Here is a 15740-nt window from a genome sequence, read left to right as displayed (position 1 = left end):
AGGAATCCGGAGCCCAGTGTCGGAATCCCTGTTCCACACTGTGCTTTGGGGACGGGGTGCAGCCTTTCTCTGCACCCCGTTTGCACTGCCTCTCACCACGTTTGCACCGTGTTCAGTAGCAGCACCAAAGACCAGAACCAGTCATGACCTTTACCTGGTCCATTTCCAGTGTGCATGGTTTCAGAATCTCCTTGAAGGACAATTCTGGGGACCTGCAACAAGTCTTGGTCCTGGGGGTCACGGGGGAGAATCTGAGGCACTTCTTCAGGGAGGCTGCTTGTTAGAAGCCGGTTTCAGGCCCTCTGAGAAGGCAGTTCGCCTGGCATCAGTCCTCTCAGATCGGTAACCCCAGCTCACCTGGGGTTTGTCACCAGGGACGGGTGGGTTTCGGCGTGGGTTCATCAGACCCGAGTGCTGTGTTAGATGTAGAGCCTGCCTGGTGGCCAGGCTCCCGGGTGGGACGGCCGGATTTGCAGGCTCCGCCTACCCACAGCTCACACCAGAGACTTAGAAAGAGGCTCACTGCTGGGGGGTGGGCAGCTTTCAACTGCAGGGCGAGTTGGCCCACAAGCTGAGTGTGGTTCTGGTGTTTTTAATATTTGAAAAGAGTCAAAAGAAGAAGAATGTTTGACATGGGAAAGTGGCATGGAACCCAAATGTCAGCATCCATAAATAAAGTTTGCGTAGAACCCAGCCATGCTCATTCACATGCATCTGTCTGTGGCCGCTTTTTCCTCCACACGGTGAGGCTAAAGGTCAGTCTCAGCCCACAGAGCCTGAAATACTTGATCTCTGGCCCTTTCCAGGAAAAGTTTGCTGACCTCTGGCTCAGAGTACCCAGCTGTCTTGCGCCAGTACGCGGGTAGCGGGGAAGAAAGCTGTCAGTTGCTAAACTAACTGGGAGAACTGTTCGGGGGGAACCTCTGCCCTCCCCGGAAGGAGGATCCAGTTGCGTCCCGTTGGTGTGCGTAGCTGTCTCGGAGCAGTAAGCCTCGTCTGTGCGAGGGGCAGGTTCATCTGGGAGCTGGGTGCGCGGGCTCGGCTGTCTCTCCTTGGAATTAGAACACGTTAAAGTTGAGTTGGAAGGCAGATCGTAGTGTTGTGTGTGAAATGCGCTTTCCTTTTATGTAAGTCATGGGTCAAAGTCCGACTTCCACGCCTTGATTCTGTCCTGGACACAGTTCAGTGGCCCTACTTCAAAGGCTGTCAACATCGTCTTCAGTCCTGTTGTTAACACTTTTCTACCTAATAGCGTTTACCGATACTTCCAGTCTCTGGAGTGAGTCCATTGCAAGCTCAGGGTCATCAGGCACGCGCAGAAATGAGTATCAGGGTGTATGAGCCCCTTGAAAGTTCCTGATGTGTTCAGACGTCAGGCTGCTTCCCAAGCTTCTGACAGCAACACAAGCAGACACCCTTCCTGACTGTTCAGTGGAAAAACATTGTTTGGTGATAATAAAGAATTAGAGAGGAATGGAATGGCTGTCATAAACTTGTTGCCAGCAACGTAAATGAATAGATGGTTTTCTGGTTCTATAAAACACGGCACTCTGTAAATCTGGAAATGATCCAATAATTATTTTACACTTAACTCTAACATAGAGCAGGGTGTTGATAACAGACAGGCAGTGGTGACACATTTCTATGAAGTGTCACCGCCAAAGCAAAAATCCCGGGACTGTGTCATCATCTTTTTAACGCGTGTACGTTTGTGGTCGGGGACCAGGAGCACCGCCTGTGCAGACGTGCTTGCCCGTGTGCAGCGGTAGTGCTCTAACAACTTGGCAGTGAGACCGGCACAGCGTGGCACAGCACTTCATGATCTACAGAGGCGTGGCGGCGGCCCGGCCTCTGCCCTCTTGGCCTGCGGCTGCTGGTGGGTTCCCGGCACTGCCCGGCAGACTGGGAGGTCAGAGTCTGAAGCTTCACGTGGTGGGCAGACTGCCCAGTGGGACATAAGCGAAGGGTTCACCGAGCACACCAGTGATGCAGGCCTTAGTGTGCGAATGCCCATCCTCTGGAGTCTTCAGTCCCTTGCTCATAAGAATTTACTAGTAAGTAGCTATTAGTCTGCTTAGAGAAGCTCCAGGATTATAAACTGGAAATTGGATTAATTTCTCCAGTGACTGAAAAGGGAGGGGGGGTTCAGAGACAGTGCTCTCAGGGGAAAGCCGCCCTCCCACCCCTCCTCGAGCTCGCGGAAGGGTTCGCTCCCAGGCTGCAGGGTGGCAGGCGGATCCCTGAGGACGCTTCCCTTCTCCTGTAGTGACGCCAGGAGGCACTTTTCCCAGGACAGATGGAAGAGCTTCGGTTTCATCTCACTGCGTTGTGTAGGAGGATTTACATCCTTTTCGTGCGCAAGGGTATGCTAAACGTTTGTTAATATTTTTTTCCACCTTACGTGCAGTTGCATCTTCTGCCTTTTTACTCCTACCTTCCCGGCCAGTACCCCCCAGTCTCCCAGGCTGACCCTCCCTTGAGTGTCTGACTTGGCAGCACAGGGCACACTGGGTGTCGTGCCTCACGTCTCTGCCTCTGCCCCCCTGGTCACTGTGTTGTGGGCTCCACCGCTGGCCCGTGGCCGGTTTTCTGTTCGAGGCATAATCAGAGGGATCCTTGTACAACAGGGTGTGAATCAGATCAGGTCCCTCTACTGCTCACCACCCTTGATTTCCCAGTGCGTTCAGAATGAAAATATGAGCTTCTGACCATGTCTTCTAAGGCCTCTGGTTCCCGCCCCTCGTACCGGCCCACGGTGCTCAGCTGGAGTGGCACTGACGTTACTGCTTTTCCTCACTGAGCTTTTTACATGCTCCTCCCCCTCTGCCTGGGTGCCCCTCCTGGAGAAGGCGCCTGGCAGTGGGCCTGAGTCCCCAGCTTCCTCCACTGCGTGTCCACTCAGTGAGGTCAGGGACTGCTACCACGACTACCACCACGACTACCTAGTGGTAGTCGTAACAGGCGCTCAAGAAGTAGTTTTTTGGTGAGTGAATGGTGTTTGGTGGATCGTCTTCTCATTATAATGTTACTCAATAACCACAATTGTTTAGGTCTAAGACAGGTGGCTGTCTCATTGCTCACAGCATTTCGTATATAATTTTCATCCAGTCTGGAGTGCACGCGTGGGCCGTGTGGGAGGTGAGGGAGCAGCTTTCCACTCGCGCACCTCCTGGCTGCCCTGGCCGGTGGTGATTGCAAGCAGTCGGGGCCTGGGCATCCCGAGCTCAGAGAGGTCCCGGTGTGGAAAAACCGTGGTATGATTTTTTCCTTAGAATTATTTCTTTAAGTGATCATTTCCAGAAAGAGCACAAGATTGCTGTCACATGGAACAGCTGCTTGAGCAGTGCGGTCACACTGTCCCGCCTGGCCTGGGCCCCGCTGGCCCTGGGCACGCACGGTGCTGGGGGGATTCTCCCTGGTTGCTGCTTCCCTCCTCGCCGTCCTCCTGCCATTTATGGTTCCTCACATGCTGTTATCTGTCTGGTTTTCTTTCCCTTTTGGCTGAGGGACAGAAGTGCGTGGGCTAGACTCTGCTGGCCGGCTCCGATCAAGTCCAGTGGGCAGCCAGGAGACGGGGACTCCTCGTGAGCCGAGGAGGCTGGGACGGGGCGCAGAAACCTGTTCCGTTCGGTTGTCCGGGTTCCAGATGGTTCTTTGTACTAGTCAGTCACTATTAATAGTTCTTTCCTCTTTTGTCTATATTTGCTTGAAGTCTGTCTCCTTAAAATTCTGAATTGACTTTTCCAGAAGTTATTTGAGTCAGATTTGCTCCCCACACCCACCCCTTGGTAGGAAAAAGAAATTGTGACAAATTGCTTGGATGCTAAGCGAGTGGGAATAATGGCTTCCCACGAACATCTGCTCCATTGCCGTTTTATCTGTCAGCGAGGCCGGGACGCTTTTTAAGTACTGGACGTTCGTAGCATTTCATTAAATATTAGCTCTGTATGCTCTGGTGTCAGACTTCCTATAAATTAACAGAGAGGTTTGTGCTTTTGGTTTTTTCTAGACACTGAACTTCATATGTCTTACTTTTTCACAAGTGAAAGGATTACTCACAGAGCACTCGGATGACTTTTATAGAATGATTATTGGCTGATTTCTTTTTAAAATTTTAAGGTTTAGCCAATCTTGATTGTAGTCAGCTATGTTTTTTTGGTAAATAATGGAGGTTGGGAAGAACATATAAACTGAGATTTGTGTTTTGTTTTACGGAAATTCTTAGGAGATTTTTAGGAACTCTTCTTGATTGGTTGTCATTGTTCAGGCCTGAAGTGACCTGAAGTTAATGGTTGAGCTAACTGATACTTTCTTTTCTCCTCTGTAGCTTTCACGAAATTGATCACAGTAAATGGACAAGAATATCATCTTCAACTTGTAGACACAGCTGGGCAGGTAAGTTTTGTGCGTCTCTCGGACCCCCGCAGGCTCCTTGCAGGCTCGTGACTTCTGTGTCATTGAAGAGCAATGGCCATCTACTCAGTTGTTTCAAAGTCATTTATGGCCGTTTTTCAAAAAAATTAACTCGCTTCTCTACTTCAGAATTGTTTTAAATGCTCTTACTGTGTTGTGGAAGGCCGTGGTTACTACAGGAGAGGGGGTTCTGGTTCCCAGGCACCCATCAGAGACTCGGGTGAGCACCTTCCCCTGTGATGTGTGTGCCCCACCCTCAGAGCAGAGAGCATCTCTCCTGGGGAGAGAGAGCACACTCAAGGGACGGTGGTGTGATCTCCGGGGGAAGGGCTGTCGGTGTGATTGGCTGGACAGTCGGTAATTGCCAAAGGTTGAGTAACCCAGAAAAGATACTCGCAGGTTGATGTGTGGGGTCTGGCTTGCCAGAGGAACTGCCTGGAAGCAAAGGGTAGAGGAAATGAAGAGAATGTGAAGGGAACAGAGAAGCCCCTTTCTGTCAGCCTCCGGCCCCCTTACCACGCCCCCCAGTCCAGCCCTCACGGAGGCCCGTTCTGCTAGGCCCCGAGTGTCGCAGCTCCCTGGAGGGGCGGCGGGGGGAGTTGCGCTGTGGTGCCTCCCTCAGCCTCTGCTGTGCAGGGTGCTGGTTCACAGCCAGGTGGGGGTTTGGGGGCTGCTGCAACAGGGATCGCAGCTTGTCTTGTACATCAGTGTAGATGAGTCCTGGGTGGGGCTGGTACAGTGGAGAGTGAAGGGGCACAGGTGTGATTACACTGGGGCAGCAGGCAGAACTGAGAGCCCTAGGCAAAGAAATAGGGCTACCCCGTGTAGGTTATCAAGATTCCGGTGTGCCTTTGTGTCTTGGTTTTGAATTTGCATTGAGCTCACAGGAAGTGAGGGTGTGGCTGGCAGTTGCTGCGCCCGCCCAGTGACGATGCTGTCGGAATGCATTTCCGAGTCACCCAGGAGGCCAGGGCTTCACACTGGTCTGCAGCGTGGGCTCTGCAGTCCCAGTGCTTGGTGTCCTCACTTTTCTCCCTGACCAGTGACCACGAAACAGGCAGGGAACTTTTCATCTGTGACATGGTGACGACTGTAGTGTGTGCCACCTCAGGCCTGGTAGATGGGCGAGCTACAGGAGGGCTGGACAGATGCTCGTGTGTGGATCTTGGATACTCCTGAGGCCAGCGCAGTGGCCTCACAGGGTGGCTCCATCGGTGTCAACACGTGGGGTGCAGATGTTAACAGGTCGTCGCGCTTGGAGGAGAGCTCACTTTGCAACCCCTTCCCTGGCAAGAATGTAGCTTTCCGTCCATTCTCACGATTGCTGTGGAAGGGAGGCTCTGCTGGGCTCTGGAGCGGGAACACGTGCCCAGCCCTCCGACTCCTGTGACCGTGGCCGTGTTGGAGCCTTACAAAGAGTGGCCCACGGGCTCAGAGAGCTCAGGGAGTGAGTGTGCCGAGTGAGGACGGCTGAGCGCATGCAGTCCCTGACCAGCTCTGCTGGTCTTGCTTTTTGGGGTTCTGTTACTGCCAGATAAGAATATTTAGAGAATTTTTACACAAAGTAGTTCCAAATTTAGCTTCTTGGAATAAATTGTTCTCAGTGTAGCTACCCATTCTGAAAGGCCGCAGTCACCATTAGACAGAAGAAGAAAAGGCCCTGCTGGTGTGTACCACTCGCTCCTGTGGGAACTGGATGGGCTGATGCTGAAATCACTGCTCCAAGGGCTGTTGGAACATTGGATTCGGCCCTGGCAGATGTGGCTCAGTGGATTGAGCACCAGACTGCGAACCAAAGGGTTGCTGGTTTGATTCCCAGCCAGGGCACATGCCTGGGTTGCAGGCCTGGTGCCCAGTTGGGAATGTGAGAGAGGCAACCACACACTGATGTTTCTCTCCCTCTCTTTCTCCCTCCCTTCTCTAAAAATAAATAAATAAAATATATTTTTTAAGTAACCTGGTCAGTTTTTTTCACTAGCTTGCACGTCTGAGGAGGGAAACAACAGAATACGTTGTATCTCACTGTACATAAACGTGTGACAGCAGGTACTACTTACGTAGTAGTTGGTGTTGCAGCTGGCGGGGCCCATCTAGGGAGGATGATGAGCAGAGTGAAATACACAAGTTGGTTATTTTGATTTACGTGAAATACTTTGTTTTGGTCTAATTTCAGTAGACTCAATGACAGGCGAGTCAGTAACAGTCAATTTTATGTCAAATTCACCTTCAAAAAGATACTAAGTTTCTCTTAATAGTAATAAGTGCACTTGTTACAGAAATAAAACAGCATGAAAAGGCAAACAGGAAAATGGTTAAGTTTTATTTCCCCGCTCTACTACCTTAGCTCCTCCCCCAGCAGCAGCCCCTGGGACCAGCTTCCAGCATCTGGTTCCAAGCTGCTTCCTGCGTGAATGTGAGGTGTGGTTTTCAGGGCAGGTTGCTTGGTGGCTTGGTCGGTTTTGCCCTGCAACGCAGCTCTCCGTCTCCCTCTCGGAGCCAGTTTCGTGCCAGCACATCCAGCCCTTTGTTCTCTCCCTGTGGCTGCACAGCACCCCACTGTTCGCGTTTTATTGTCATGTCACTGTTGATCTACAGTTAGGTTTTCCCCAAGTCCTGCTCCCAGCAATAGCACCGGCATCATCTGTGTCACTTAGGACAGATGGTGTCCGCATGCCAGGGTGTGGGGCTGTGGGGCCTCAGGGTCACGGTTTGCGTCCTCCCCAGCGGTGAACCACCAACACGACATGTTACTGGGTTGTGTGATCTCTTGGTCTGCTGGGTGAAAATCGGCATGTGTCATTTTATTAGTGTTTTCCCTACTGTGAAGGGGTTGAGTCCCGTCCCCTGTGTTGGAGGACACGTCTTGCCTTTTCTGTGATCCCTCCTGCCTGTTCACGTACTCTCCCCTCTTCCTGTTAGGTGGTTGGCCTCTACTTTCTGGTTTGACATACCCCTTAATGTGTGAAGAAAACTAGCATTTGGTATGGGGATCTGAGCCGGCAGGTTTTGTTTTCAGTCTAAATTCTCCCACCTGCTGTGCACCGTTTCAGTTTTCATCTTTAAGTCTGATTCCTCCAGAATCCATTTTTGCTGCAGTCCGAGTTAGAGACCAGCTCAGCCATTCACCCCACAGATGGCTCTGCATGTGTCCCCCATGTGCTACTTTGTATCCTTAGTGATTTGAAATGCCACATTGTTGCGTACCTAATCCCATCCCTGTGTGCCTCTTCATAGATCTTTCCGTAGATCTTTCCCTTGGCTCTGTCGTGAGCCAGCACTGCAGGTTTTGATTCCTGCAGCTTTACGGTTCCCACCTGCCTCCCCAGTTGATTTTCTTTGTCAGAAAGTCCATTTTTCCTCCAGGATCATGTTGCATTTGGATATTAACTTAGGGTTCATCTCTGGGTATCCTCGCAGTTTTGCCTGTCCTTGCTGAGGACTGCCGCATTGTTCTTCTCATTTAATTCTTTTATCTCGTGGGAGTATTTTCAGATTGCCTTCAAATGAATCATGTATTTTTGTGTCCTTTTCAGTTGTTGCTACAGCTGAAGGTTTTTTCCTCTCCTGGACCTCTAGTTAGTTGCTGCTCGCTCATGCTTCTTGGATATGAATATTTACTCTCTTCCTTATTTCCACATCTTCCTTTTCAGGGAAGTGTAATGTGAACTTTAGATACACTGTAGCTGAGCTGGTGACTAAAATCGTTTGGAATTTTGTTTTTAATTTGGGTAGAAAGATCTGTCATTCCATTAAGTTTGTTTTTAAAAATACTACAATGAATTCAACTTAATAAAAGCTGTACTGATAATGAAAACAAAGGTTTTATTTTGCACAGGTGGGTGAGCTGTGCGGTGCAGACCTGCTGTTTGTCTCATTGATGACTGCCATTTACGATGTTACCAAGGCGACAGGAAAAGTACATTTTTCCTGTTGTTTTTAAGAGACACGCTGCCACAGGGCAGTAATTCAAGGTCATTGTGAACACGAGGTATACCCATGCCTCGGCATGCAGAGTTCACACACACAGCTCCTGGATGTGAGCGTGACTTGCTGTGGTTTCTTGTAGCGGCGCTGGGTCCATGAGGCGCACACAGTCGGACTGGACTGCGGCGTGAACACAGCAGCGTCTGTGCCGGACAGCGTTGTCGGGGCGGGGGGGCCCCGGCGCGCCGCTGTGTGCTGCGCACCTTCTTGTTTCCTTCCTGGGGCTCTCTGTGAATAACTCCCTTCATCCTCAGAAGTCAGGGCATGCACAATGGGCCGGCCATTGTGACTCACACGCAGAGAACAGGCCACGCGCAGCACACCCGCTTTGTGTAGGAACCACACGGACTGATGACACAAACCACTAGTGCTCGTGCGTTTTCTGTGGGGTCCAGGAAGTGCTAGGCTTTCCATCCACGAGAGAAGTCGCGGACCCGCCATCCTTTCCTTCGCTCTGCCGGCCGCCTCTCCCAGGACTCGGGGAAGTCGCCGGCCTCTCCAGAAGTCTTGGGTTCACCCAGACCCATTTTTGAGCAGGGGCTTCCACCACCCCCACACTGTTCTTAAATGGGTCTTGTCTGTGTAGCCACGTTTCTGGAATAGTGCTGTACCCCACTTCTCGTTGACCTTGATTTCTTCGGCCAGGAGACATGGGGGAAACTTCGGGTGAAGGTTGCACTTTGTGCCAAATGCGGTTGTCTTTCCTTACAGGACGAATACTCCATCTTTCCGCAGACGTACTCCATAGACATCAATGGTTATATTCTCGTGTACTCCGTCACATCAATCAAAAGGTAAGGCTCGGCTCCCCTTGCTCGAGTGCACTGGCTGTGCGGAGGCAGCACGGGCCTTTATAAAGGACTTGCTGGGCTTGGCCACGGTGCCAGTTAGACTTCGCTACTGAGCTAAATGCTTCGTGGGGCGAGCAGCCACCCTGTCGGCGCTGGCACTGCTGGACCACAGTACTCCGTGTTTCTTACCTCGCGCTGCTGGACAGGCCGGATCGGCCGTGGTCTGCACTTGCCCACTGGCGGAACAGGAGGTGTGCAAACTGACGGTCGCTCTCTGTGGTTTGACACGGAACTGGGCTGACCGCTAGGTCCCTCTGGCTAAGGAAGGTTCTGCAGACGCTTACTTGGAGAGCAAAACTGTCTGCGTGGCATGTCAGCCCGGTGCTAGACTCTACCCGAACTGCCAGGCCCGCCTCCTTCTGAGCGCTCCCGGCCAGGCGGGCCGCTGGGCACATGTGCCTGGGAGCCGTGGGTAGGAAAAGTAGAGAGATGCTTTGTGCTCAGTCTGTTCTGCATTAAAGCAATGATTCCGTGACATTGTCTATTTTTCTTACTGACACTTTACATAATAAACATTTAAAAACATGCCCATTAAGTTGGATGTCTGATTTCATACGTTTTCTTTTGTAGTTTTGAAGTGATTAAAGTTATCCATGGCAAATTGTTGGATATGGTGGGGAAGGTGCAGTAAGTAGTAACATTTTCTCTCTCTCGTTACATGTGCTTGTTCTAATAGTACCTTCTGCACAGTCAGATCCGGCACTGACTGGTTCCCTGTGGCTTTTTCCTTTATATTTACAGGATTCCTATTATGTTGGTTGGGAATAAGAAAGACCTACACATGGAAAGGTATGTGGCTTCTGAGTGATGTCTGATTTATGAAGTTAAGTCTAATTGATTTAGTCCCTCAGGGTCCATTTTTCATCCTCATCCTTGTGGCAGGAGCCCGTCTAGCTCTGCACCTCTGTGTGGCGCGTGTGCTCAGGGGCACACACTCGCATCCGCCCGCACTGTGGGGAATTATCTTCAGTTTCTTCTGCCTTTTGTGTAAGGCAGCCTCTGAAAAGACAATGGTAGCATTCATTTATTGAACAAATCCTTTTCTGAGTGTGGGGTTAGGGTTAGAGTGATGGGACCCCGCCCCTGGAGTCGGATTCTAGAGAGAGGAGGCCTGTGGCCGGATGCCACAGCCCGGGCACCGTGGGCCCTTCCAGGCCAGCCCTGGTCTTCAACGCACCTCACTCTTGGACGGCGGGGGTTGGGAGGGGCAGTTGTGTGGTGTGAGCAGGGAAGGCTGCTGGAGCGAGGGCAACCCCATAGACAGTGTCTGTCCTGTCCCCAGTCGGGCGTGTGACGGGGCTCCTCTGGAGCAGGGTGAGGGGTTCGTGCGGGCCCTCCTGGTGGGCCTCTCCCACTGCCCCGTCTCCGCGCCTGTGGGCTGCGAGCGCCGAAGGGGGCGGCACCGTGTGAAAAAAATAAAACAAAGTGCCCCTCTGTGTCCCAGCCAGGCTGATGACACAGAGCAGAGCAGACGTCTGCTCCGTGAGGAAGAACGTCATAAAAATGGTGCTTGTTTATAAATCCAGGTAGATGTTTTATATAGTAGAGAACAAACCTCTTTAATTAGAATGTGCTTTTTCGTTTAGGGTGATCAGTTACGAAGAAGGGAAGGCGTTAGCAGAATCTTGGAATGCAGCTTTTTTGGAATCGTCTGCTAAAGAAAATCAGGTAGGTAGTTTTCAGACTCTTTTGGCACTGCATCCGGCCAGCCGCAGGCCCGAGGCCCTTAGTGTGTCCACACTGTCTTCGCCGCTCCTGTTTCATCCTGACCCTCCACCGTTTCTTGCAGCGGCTGTGGGGTGCCCTAGAACAGGGTGTCCAGCCTTTGGGCGTCTCTGGCCCACAGTGAAGAAGGGCTGTCTTGGGCCCCACATTAAATACACAAACACTAACAAACTCTGATGAGCAAAACAAGGTCCGTGCATAATTTCTGTGAGATCCGCCACCACAGATGATCAAAACATTCTCACGTAATAGCCCTGATTATGCAGCAGCCCTTTCGGTGATTTTTTAAAATCATCAAGCAGGTCCCAGGTTTGTGGTCACTAATATAGAAAATGTACATAATTAAAGAACAAAACATCATTGGATTTTTATATTTTTACATACAGTATATATATACACCACTGTAAAACCAAAGCCATGCATGTGTACAAATAGCAAAAGTGTGCGTATGATTGTGACGTTGTGACAGGTGACCACAAAAAAGCCCTCATGGCGTTTTAAGTAAATTTGCGGTTCTGTGTCGGGCCGAGAGTTGGACGCCCCTGCCTCAGTGGTGCTGTTCTGTCCTCCTTCAGTTAGTCTTCCCCGTACGGAGGGGCCTGGCATATTTGTGGGGCGGCGGGACAGCAGTAGGGAAGGAGATGCTACCCTTGTGAACACGTGCCACCGACTTAGTTGTTGCTCTACACCAAAGGCTGGTATGGACGTGAGTCCACAGTCATCTTGGGTGGAAGAGGGGCCGTGGGCAGAGCCCATGTGTCAGGAGGTTCAAGTCAGCCCGGGGTGGGGGTCGGGGGACAGTTGTGGACTGAAGAGTCTGCGTGGGCCTGCTTGGCGCCTGGTCCCAGAGCCCCTGGTGTGACCCGAGTTTGGCAGGCTGGGGAAGTTGGCTCAGCACGGTGCTGGTGCTGGGCTTGCGAACGTGCACCGGCCCTGGGGAAGGCAGACCGATGGTGCCGGGGCCGCGTCCCACAGTGTCGGCGACCGGCACTCTCAGGTGGGGCGAGAGGCGGACAGAGAAAAAGAAAACAGCCACATCTTCTTTGTTTCTTTTTTAAATATATTTTATTGATTATGCCATTACATTTCCCCCTTCATTCCCCTCCACCCTGCACACCCCCTCCCCCCATTCCCCTCCTTTAGTTCATGTCTATGTGTCACAAGTCCTTTAGGTTCTATATTTCCCATACTATTCTTACCCTCCCCCTATCTATTTTCTATCTACTGTCTATGCTACTTATTTTCTGTACCTTCTCCCCCCTTCTCCTTCTCCCACTCCCCTGTTGCTAACCCTCCATGTGATCTTCATTTCTGTGGTTCTGCTCCTGATCTAGCTGTCCTCTTAGTTTGCTTTTTTTTAGTTGTGGTTGTTAATAACTGTGAGTTTGCTGTCCTTTCACTGTTCATACTTCTTATCTTCTTTTTCTTAGATAAGTCCCTTTAACATTTCATATGATAAGGGCTTGGTGATGATGACAGCCGAGTCTTCTTGCTGAACTGGCTGAGTCCAGCTCGCGGGCAGGTGACTCTGGTGTGGCTGTTTCCGTGTGCCTGTGGACAGGCACGAGCAGCCTGAGGGGCAGGTGCACTCGTGGAGCTGCGGCCCCACGCTGCCTGCTGTCCGTTCGCTGGTGTCGCCGTGTGGGTTTCCGTCTGACACTGGTTGAGTGGGCGCCGGCAGTGGGATCCTCCTGTTGGTGTAGGTGTGCGTGACCGCGGGCACCGTGAGTGTGACTATCCCGAGGGTCCGGCACTTGTCATGCCGTCAGCCCCCTCGGATGGTGGGCACCACAGGGACCCGCCTCCAGCGCAGGCTGCTCCGTGGAGGGCCCACTGCCTCCGAGTGGGTCACGGGAGCAGTTCTGGGAGCAGCCGACAGCGACTTGCTCACTCACGGTGCCCAGCTGCTGTCCTGTCTCGGGTGCATCCTCTCCTTGGGTTCTGTTGTACTGGACTGTGGCCGAGAGTTTCGATGAGGGTCTGGTGAGGTCTGCCCTTCAGCCCGTGGGCTCCCTTGGGGGTGGCGCTCTGCTCTCAGATGCCCAGCAGAAGGGGGACAAGGCGCAAGAGTGGAGGCCTGTGCGCTCGGGCCAGGCGCCCATGGCCCCTGTCTGGGTCTGCAGCTCTGCCTTTACCGCCGACCAGCAGTGGCCTCGTCAGAGCCAGAGTGAGTCCTTAGAGCAAGCGCTCGTCATCCCCAAATGACGTAGTGCGTGGGGTGTGGAAGGCGGTCCTGATGAGACCCCTGTCCAGCTGTGTCACGTGGTGCTCCATCCCTCTGCTGGCACCCCTGCGGGGCCGGGGCAGTTCCTCCGCGGCAGGTGGGGAGAAGCCGAGAGACCCCAGTCCCCTTGCGGAGCCGTGAGCGGTCCTCCTGCAGCACACGCGGCGGAGCCCGCTGCTTTGCGTCTGCTCGGCCGGGGAGGGGCATTTGCGGGGCTTGCACCCGTGACCAGAGGCCAGTTCCTGTGAACTGCTGGGGTCTTTTATTGATGGATTTCCCAGTGTAGCCTGTTGTGATTTGTGTTACTTGCCAAAAAGTCAACATTTTAGAATGAACTCTCCTGGGAGGAGTTAAGTGTCACTGATAAGGACATGCTCCGTAGAACCGTCACCGGTCCGTGAGAAGGCTGCGTCACGGCTGCTCAGGGAGGTGCATGCTCTCGGTTTGGGTTCGTTTGATGCAGAGGCCTCCTGCTGTGGCCCCGCAATTCCATGGGCGAGGGTAAACCCTGACGGGGTCAGGTCCCGCAGGCAGGTCGGGGAGGTCTGACGTTCCTCAGAAAGCCAGACCGGCCACACCGTGTTCTTGGTGAGAGTTCGGTGTGTCATTCCGAATTTTCTCTGTGCATGACTGTCAGGATAAGTGCCGTGGCTGCAGAGCCATGGGACAAGGGGGTTGGGAATGTACAGAGAAGGCAGGCTTGCAACCCCGTGGCCTCGATCAGAAGGGGGCTGGGCCTGGGGCCAGAGAGAAGGGGCCCGAGTAGCTGAGCCTGCATTCAAAGGCACGGTCAGTGTGTGTGGGGCCCCCTTTTGAATGGTGATTCTGGTTTGCTGGTGACATGTGAAATAGGCCCATCCATTGAGGGTGGGGCTGGGGGGAGGCTGTGGAGATTTGAGGGAAAGGCAGGAGACCTCCATTGGGGGTGACTGGACAAGGGACATGGAGCTGGCGGCTGGCTGGGTCCAGGGTCCTGGAGGGGAGGGAGGTCTGTCAGAGTGTGCTCCCTGGGCATCACTGGCTGCGTGGTATTCAGCACTGGGCGGCAGCCATTGGCCAAGAAAGGAGCTAGCGTTCATGACCGTGACAGTGGCCACAGGATCTCCACGGGCGGGAGAGAAAACAGGCTGGTCCCTGTGGAGCAGGGAGTTGTCGAGCTGGGGCTGTTGAGGGTGGGAAGGGAGGTGGGTGGGGAAGACACTTGGCCTTGGGGAGGGAGTTGGCGACGACGAGGTCTAGGACTGCCCCAGAGGCTTCCAAAAGTGGGGTTTCTGTTACCTCTATGAATGCATTTAAAGGACAGGGACTGGCGATTCTGCCATTGTTCAGCCAGGAAAGGACTTCCTGTCCTGAACAACAGAGCTCCACCTATGAAGGGCAGGCAGGGCTGCCTCGAGCACCCAGAGGCTGGGCCGTGGGAGGCGCCGGAGACGGTGTCACAGCTGTGGGGGTGAGCAGGGGAGCTACTCAGTCCGCGTGTGGCCCGGAAGACCCGGGGATGGAAAGTGGCATGTTGTCTCCTCTCTGTGTGAGGGGTCAGCACCAGGAGTTTCACAGGGGTGGCAGGAGAACAGTCTGGAGGAGGGTGGTGAGGATAAGGAGAGCCTGCCCGCTTTTTGGCCCCACTGTGCCAGCTCACCTGGGGCACATGGCCCCAGGGAAGGAGTGTCCGGAGGAAATGAGAGCCCTCGGCAGAGGGGGCCCTGCTGATACTGGACCTGAAAATCCAGAGGCACCGTGGGAGGGGTGGGAGGGCTGGCATGGCAGTAGGAGGTGGCAGATGGGGACCGGGACCGCATGAGCTCCCTGTGGTGACCAGTGAAGGCGGATCAGAAGCGAGAGAGGAGGTTAATTCTGCTCTCAGGTCTGCTGGTGGCGGAGCCAGCATGAGTGGGGATGAAGGAAGGCTGCTCTCGGGGTTCGGGGCAGCCCACAGGGTGTGTGGCCGGCCAGCTTCTCCAGGCCTGCCTGCCGGGGGCAAGGGCGTTTCTTAGGCTCCCACTTGTGAAACAGCACGGCACGGTGTGCTCTGTCTTTCAGACTGCTGTGGATGTTTTTAGGAGGATAATTCTGGAGGCAGAAAAAATCGATGGGGCTGCTTCGCAAGGAAAGTCTTCCTGCTCGATGATGTGACTCCGAGGTGGCCCAAGGACACTGGGACCCGCCTGTGCGGAGATGCAGGCTGCCGGAGATTGGCGGAGACAAACTCGGCTTCGTTTTCCTTCTGTTAACCTGAAAGATTTCATCCGGGTCAGAGCTTTCCCCGCCCACCCCTCAGATTATGTTGGACTCTGACTCTGTCCACATGAATTCACTTCCACTTTCAAATTTTAAGCAATCATATTTTCAATTTATATATTGTATTTCTTAATATTATGACCAAGAATTTTATCGGCATTAATTTTTAAGTGTAGTTTGTTGTTTAAAATAATGTAATCATCAAAAGATACATATTGTTACACTACTGTTAACTAGGCTTCCATATATCAGTGTTTATTTCATTGTTAAATGTATACTTGTAAATAAAATAGCTGCAGACCTTA

General features: G+C 52.7%; 1 protein-coding gene across 3 annotated transcripts in view; it reads left to right on the top strand.

Moving 5' to 3' along the window:
- The window catches only part of RHEB (Ras homolog, mTORC1 binding), a 36465-nt gene extending 20725 nt beyond the window's left edge, over window positions 1–15740 (top strand). For 2 of the 3 annotated variants that reach the window (XM_037131949.2, XM_037131948.2), the window contains 6 exons: window positions 4328–4395; window positions 9109–9191; window positions 9819–9875; window positions 9990–10037; window positions 10835–10916; window positions 15238–15740. In XM_037131949.2, the coding sequence (XP_036987844.1) occupies window positions 4328–4395; window positions 9109–9191; window positions 9819–9875; window positions 9990–10037; window positions 10835–10916; window positions 15238–15330 (431 nt within the window). In that variant the 3' untranslated portion in view covers window positions 15331–15740. Of the gene's footprint in view, window positions 1–2266; window positions 2364–4327; window positions 4396–9108; window positions 9192–9818; window positions 9876–9989; window positions 10038–10834; window positions 10917–15237 lie in introns of those variants that run through there. The other variant, XM_053671964.1, reaches the window with a different exon arrangement.

The sequence above is a fragment of the Artibeus jamaicensis genome, unplaced genomic scaffold, assembly GCF_021234435.1.
Source record: "Artibeus jamaicensis isolate MK-2021 breed Jamaican fruit bat unplaced genomic scaffold, CSHL_Jam_final contig_718, whole genome shotgun sequence".
Lineage (NCBI taxonomy): Eukaryota > Metazoa > Chordata > Mammalia > Chiroptera > Phyllostomidae > Artibeus > Artibeus jamaicensis.
This window is presented reverse-complemented; position numbering and strand designations above follow the sequence as displayed.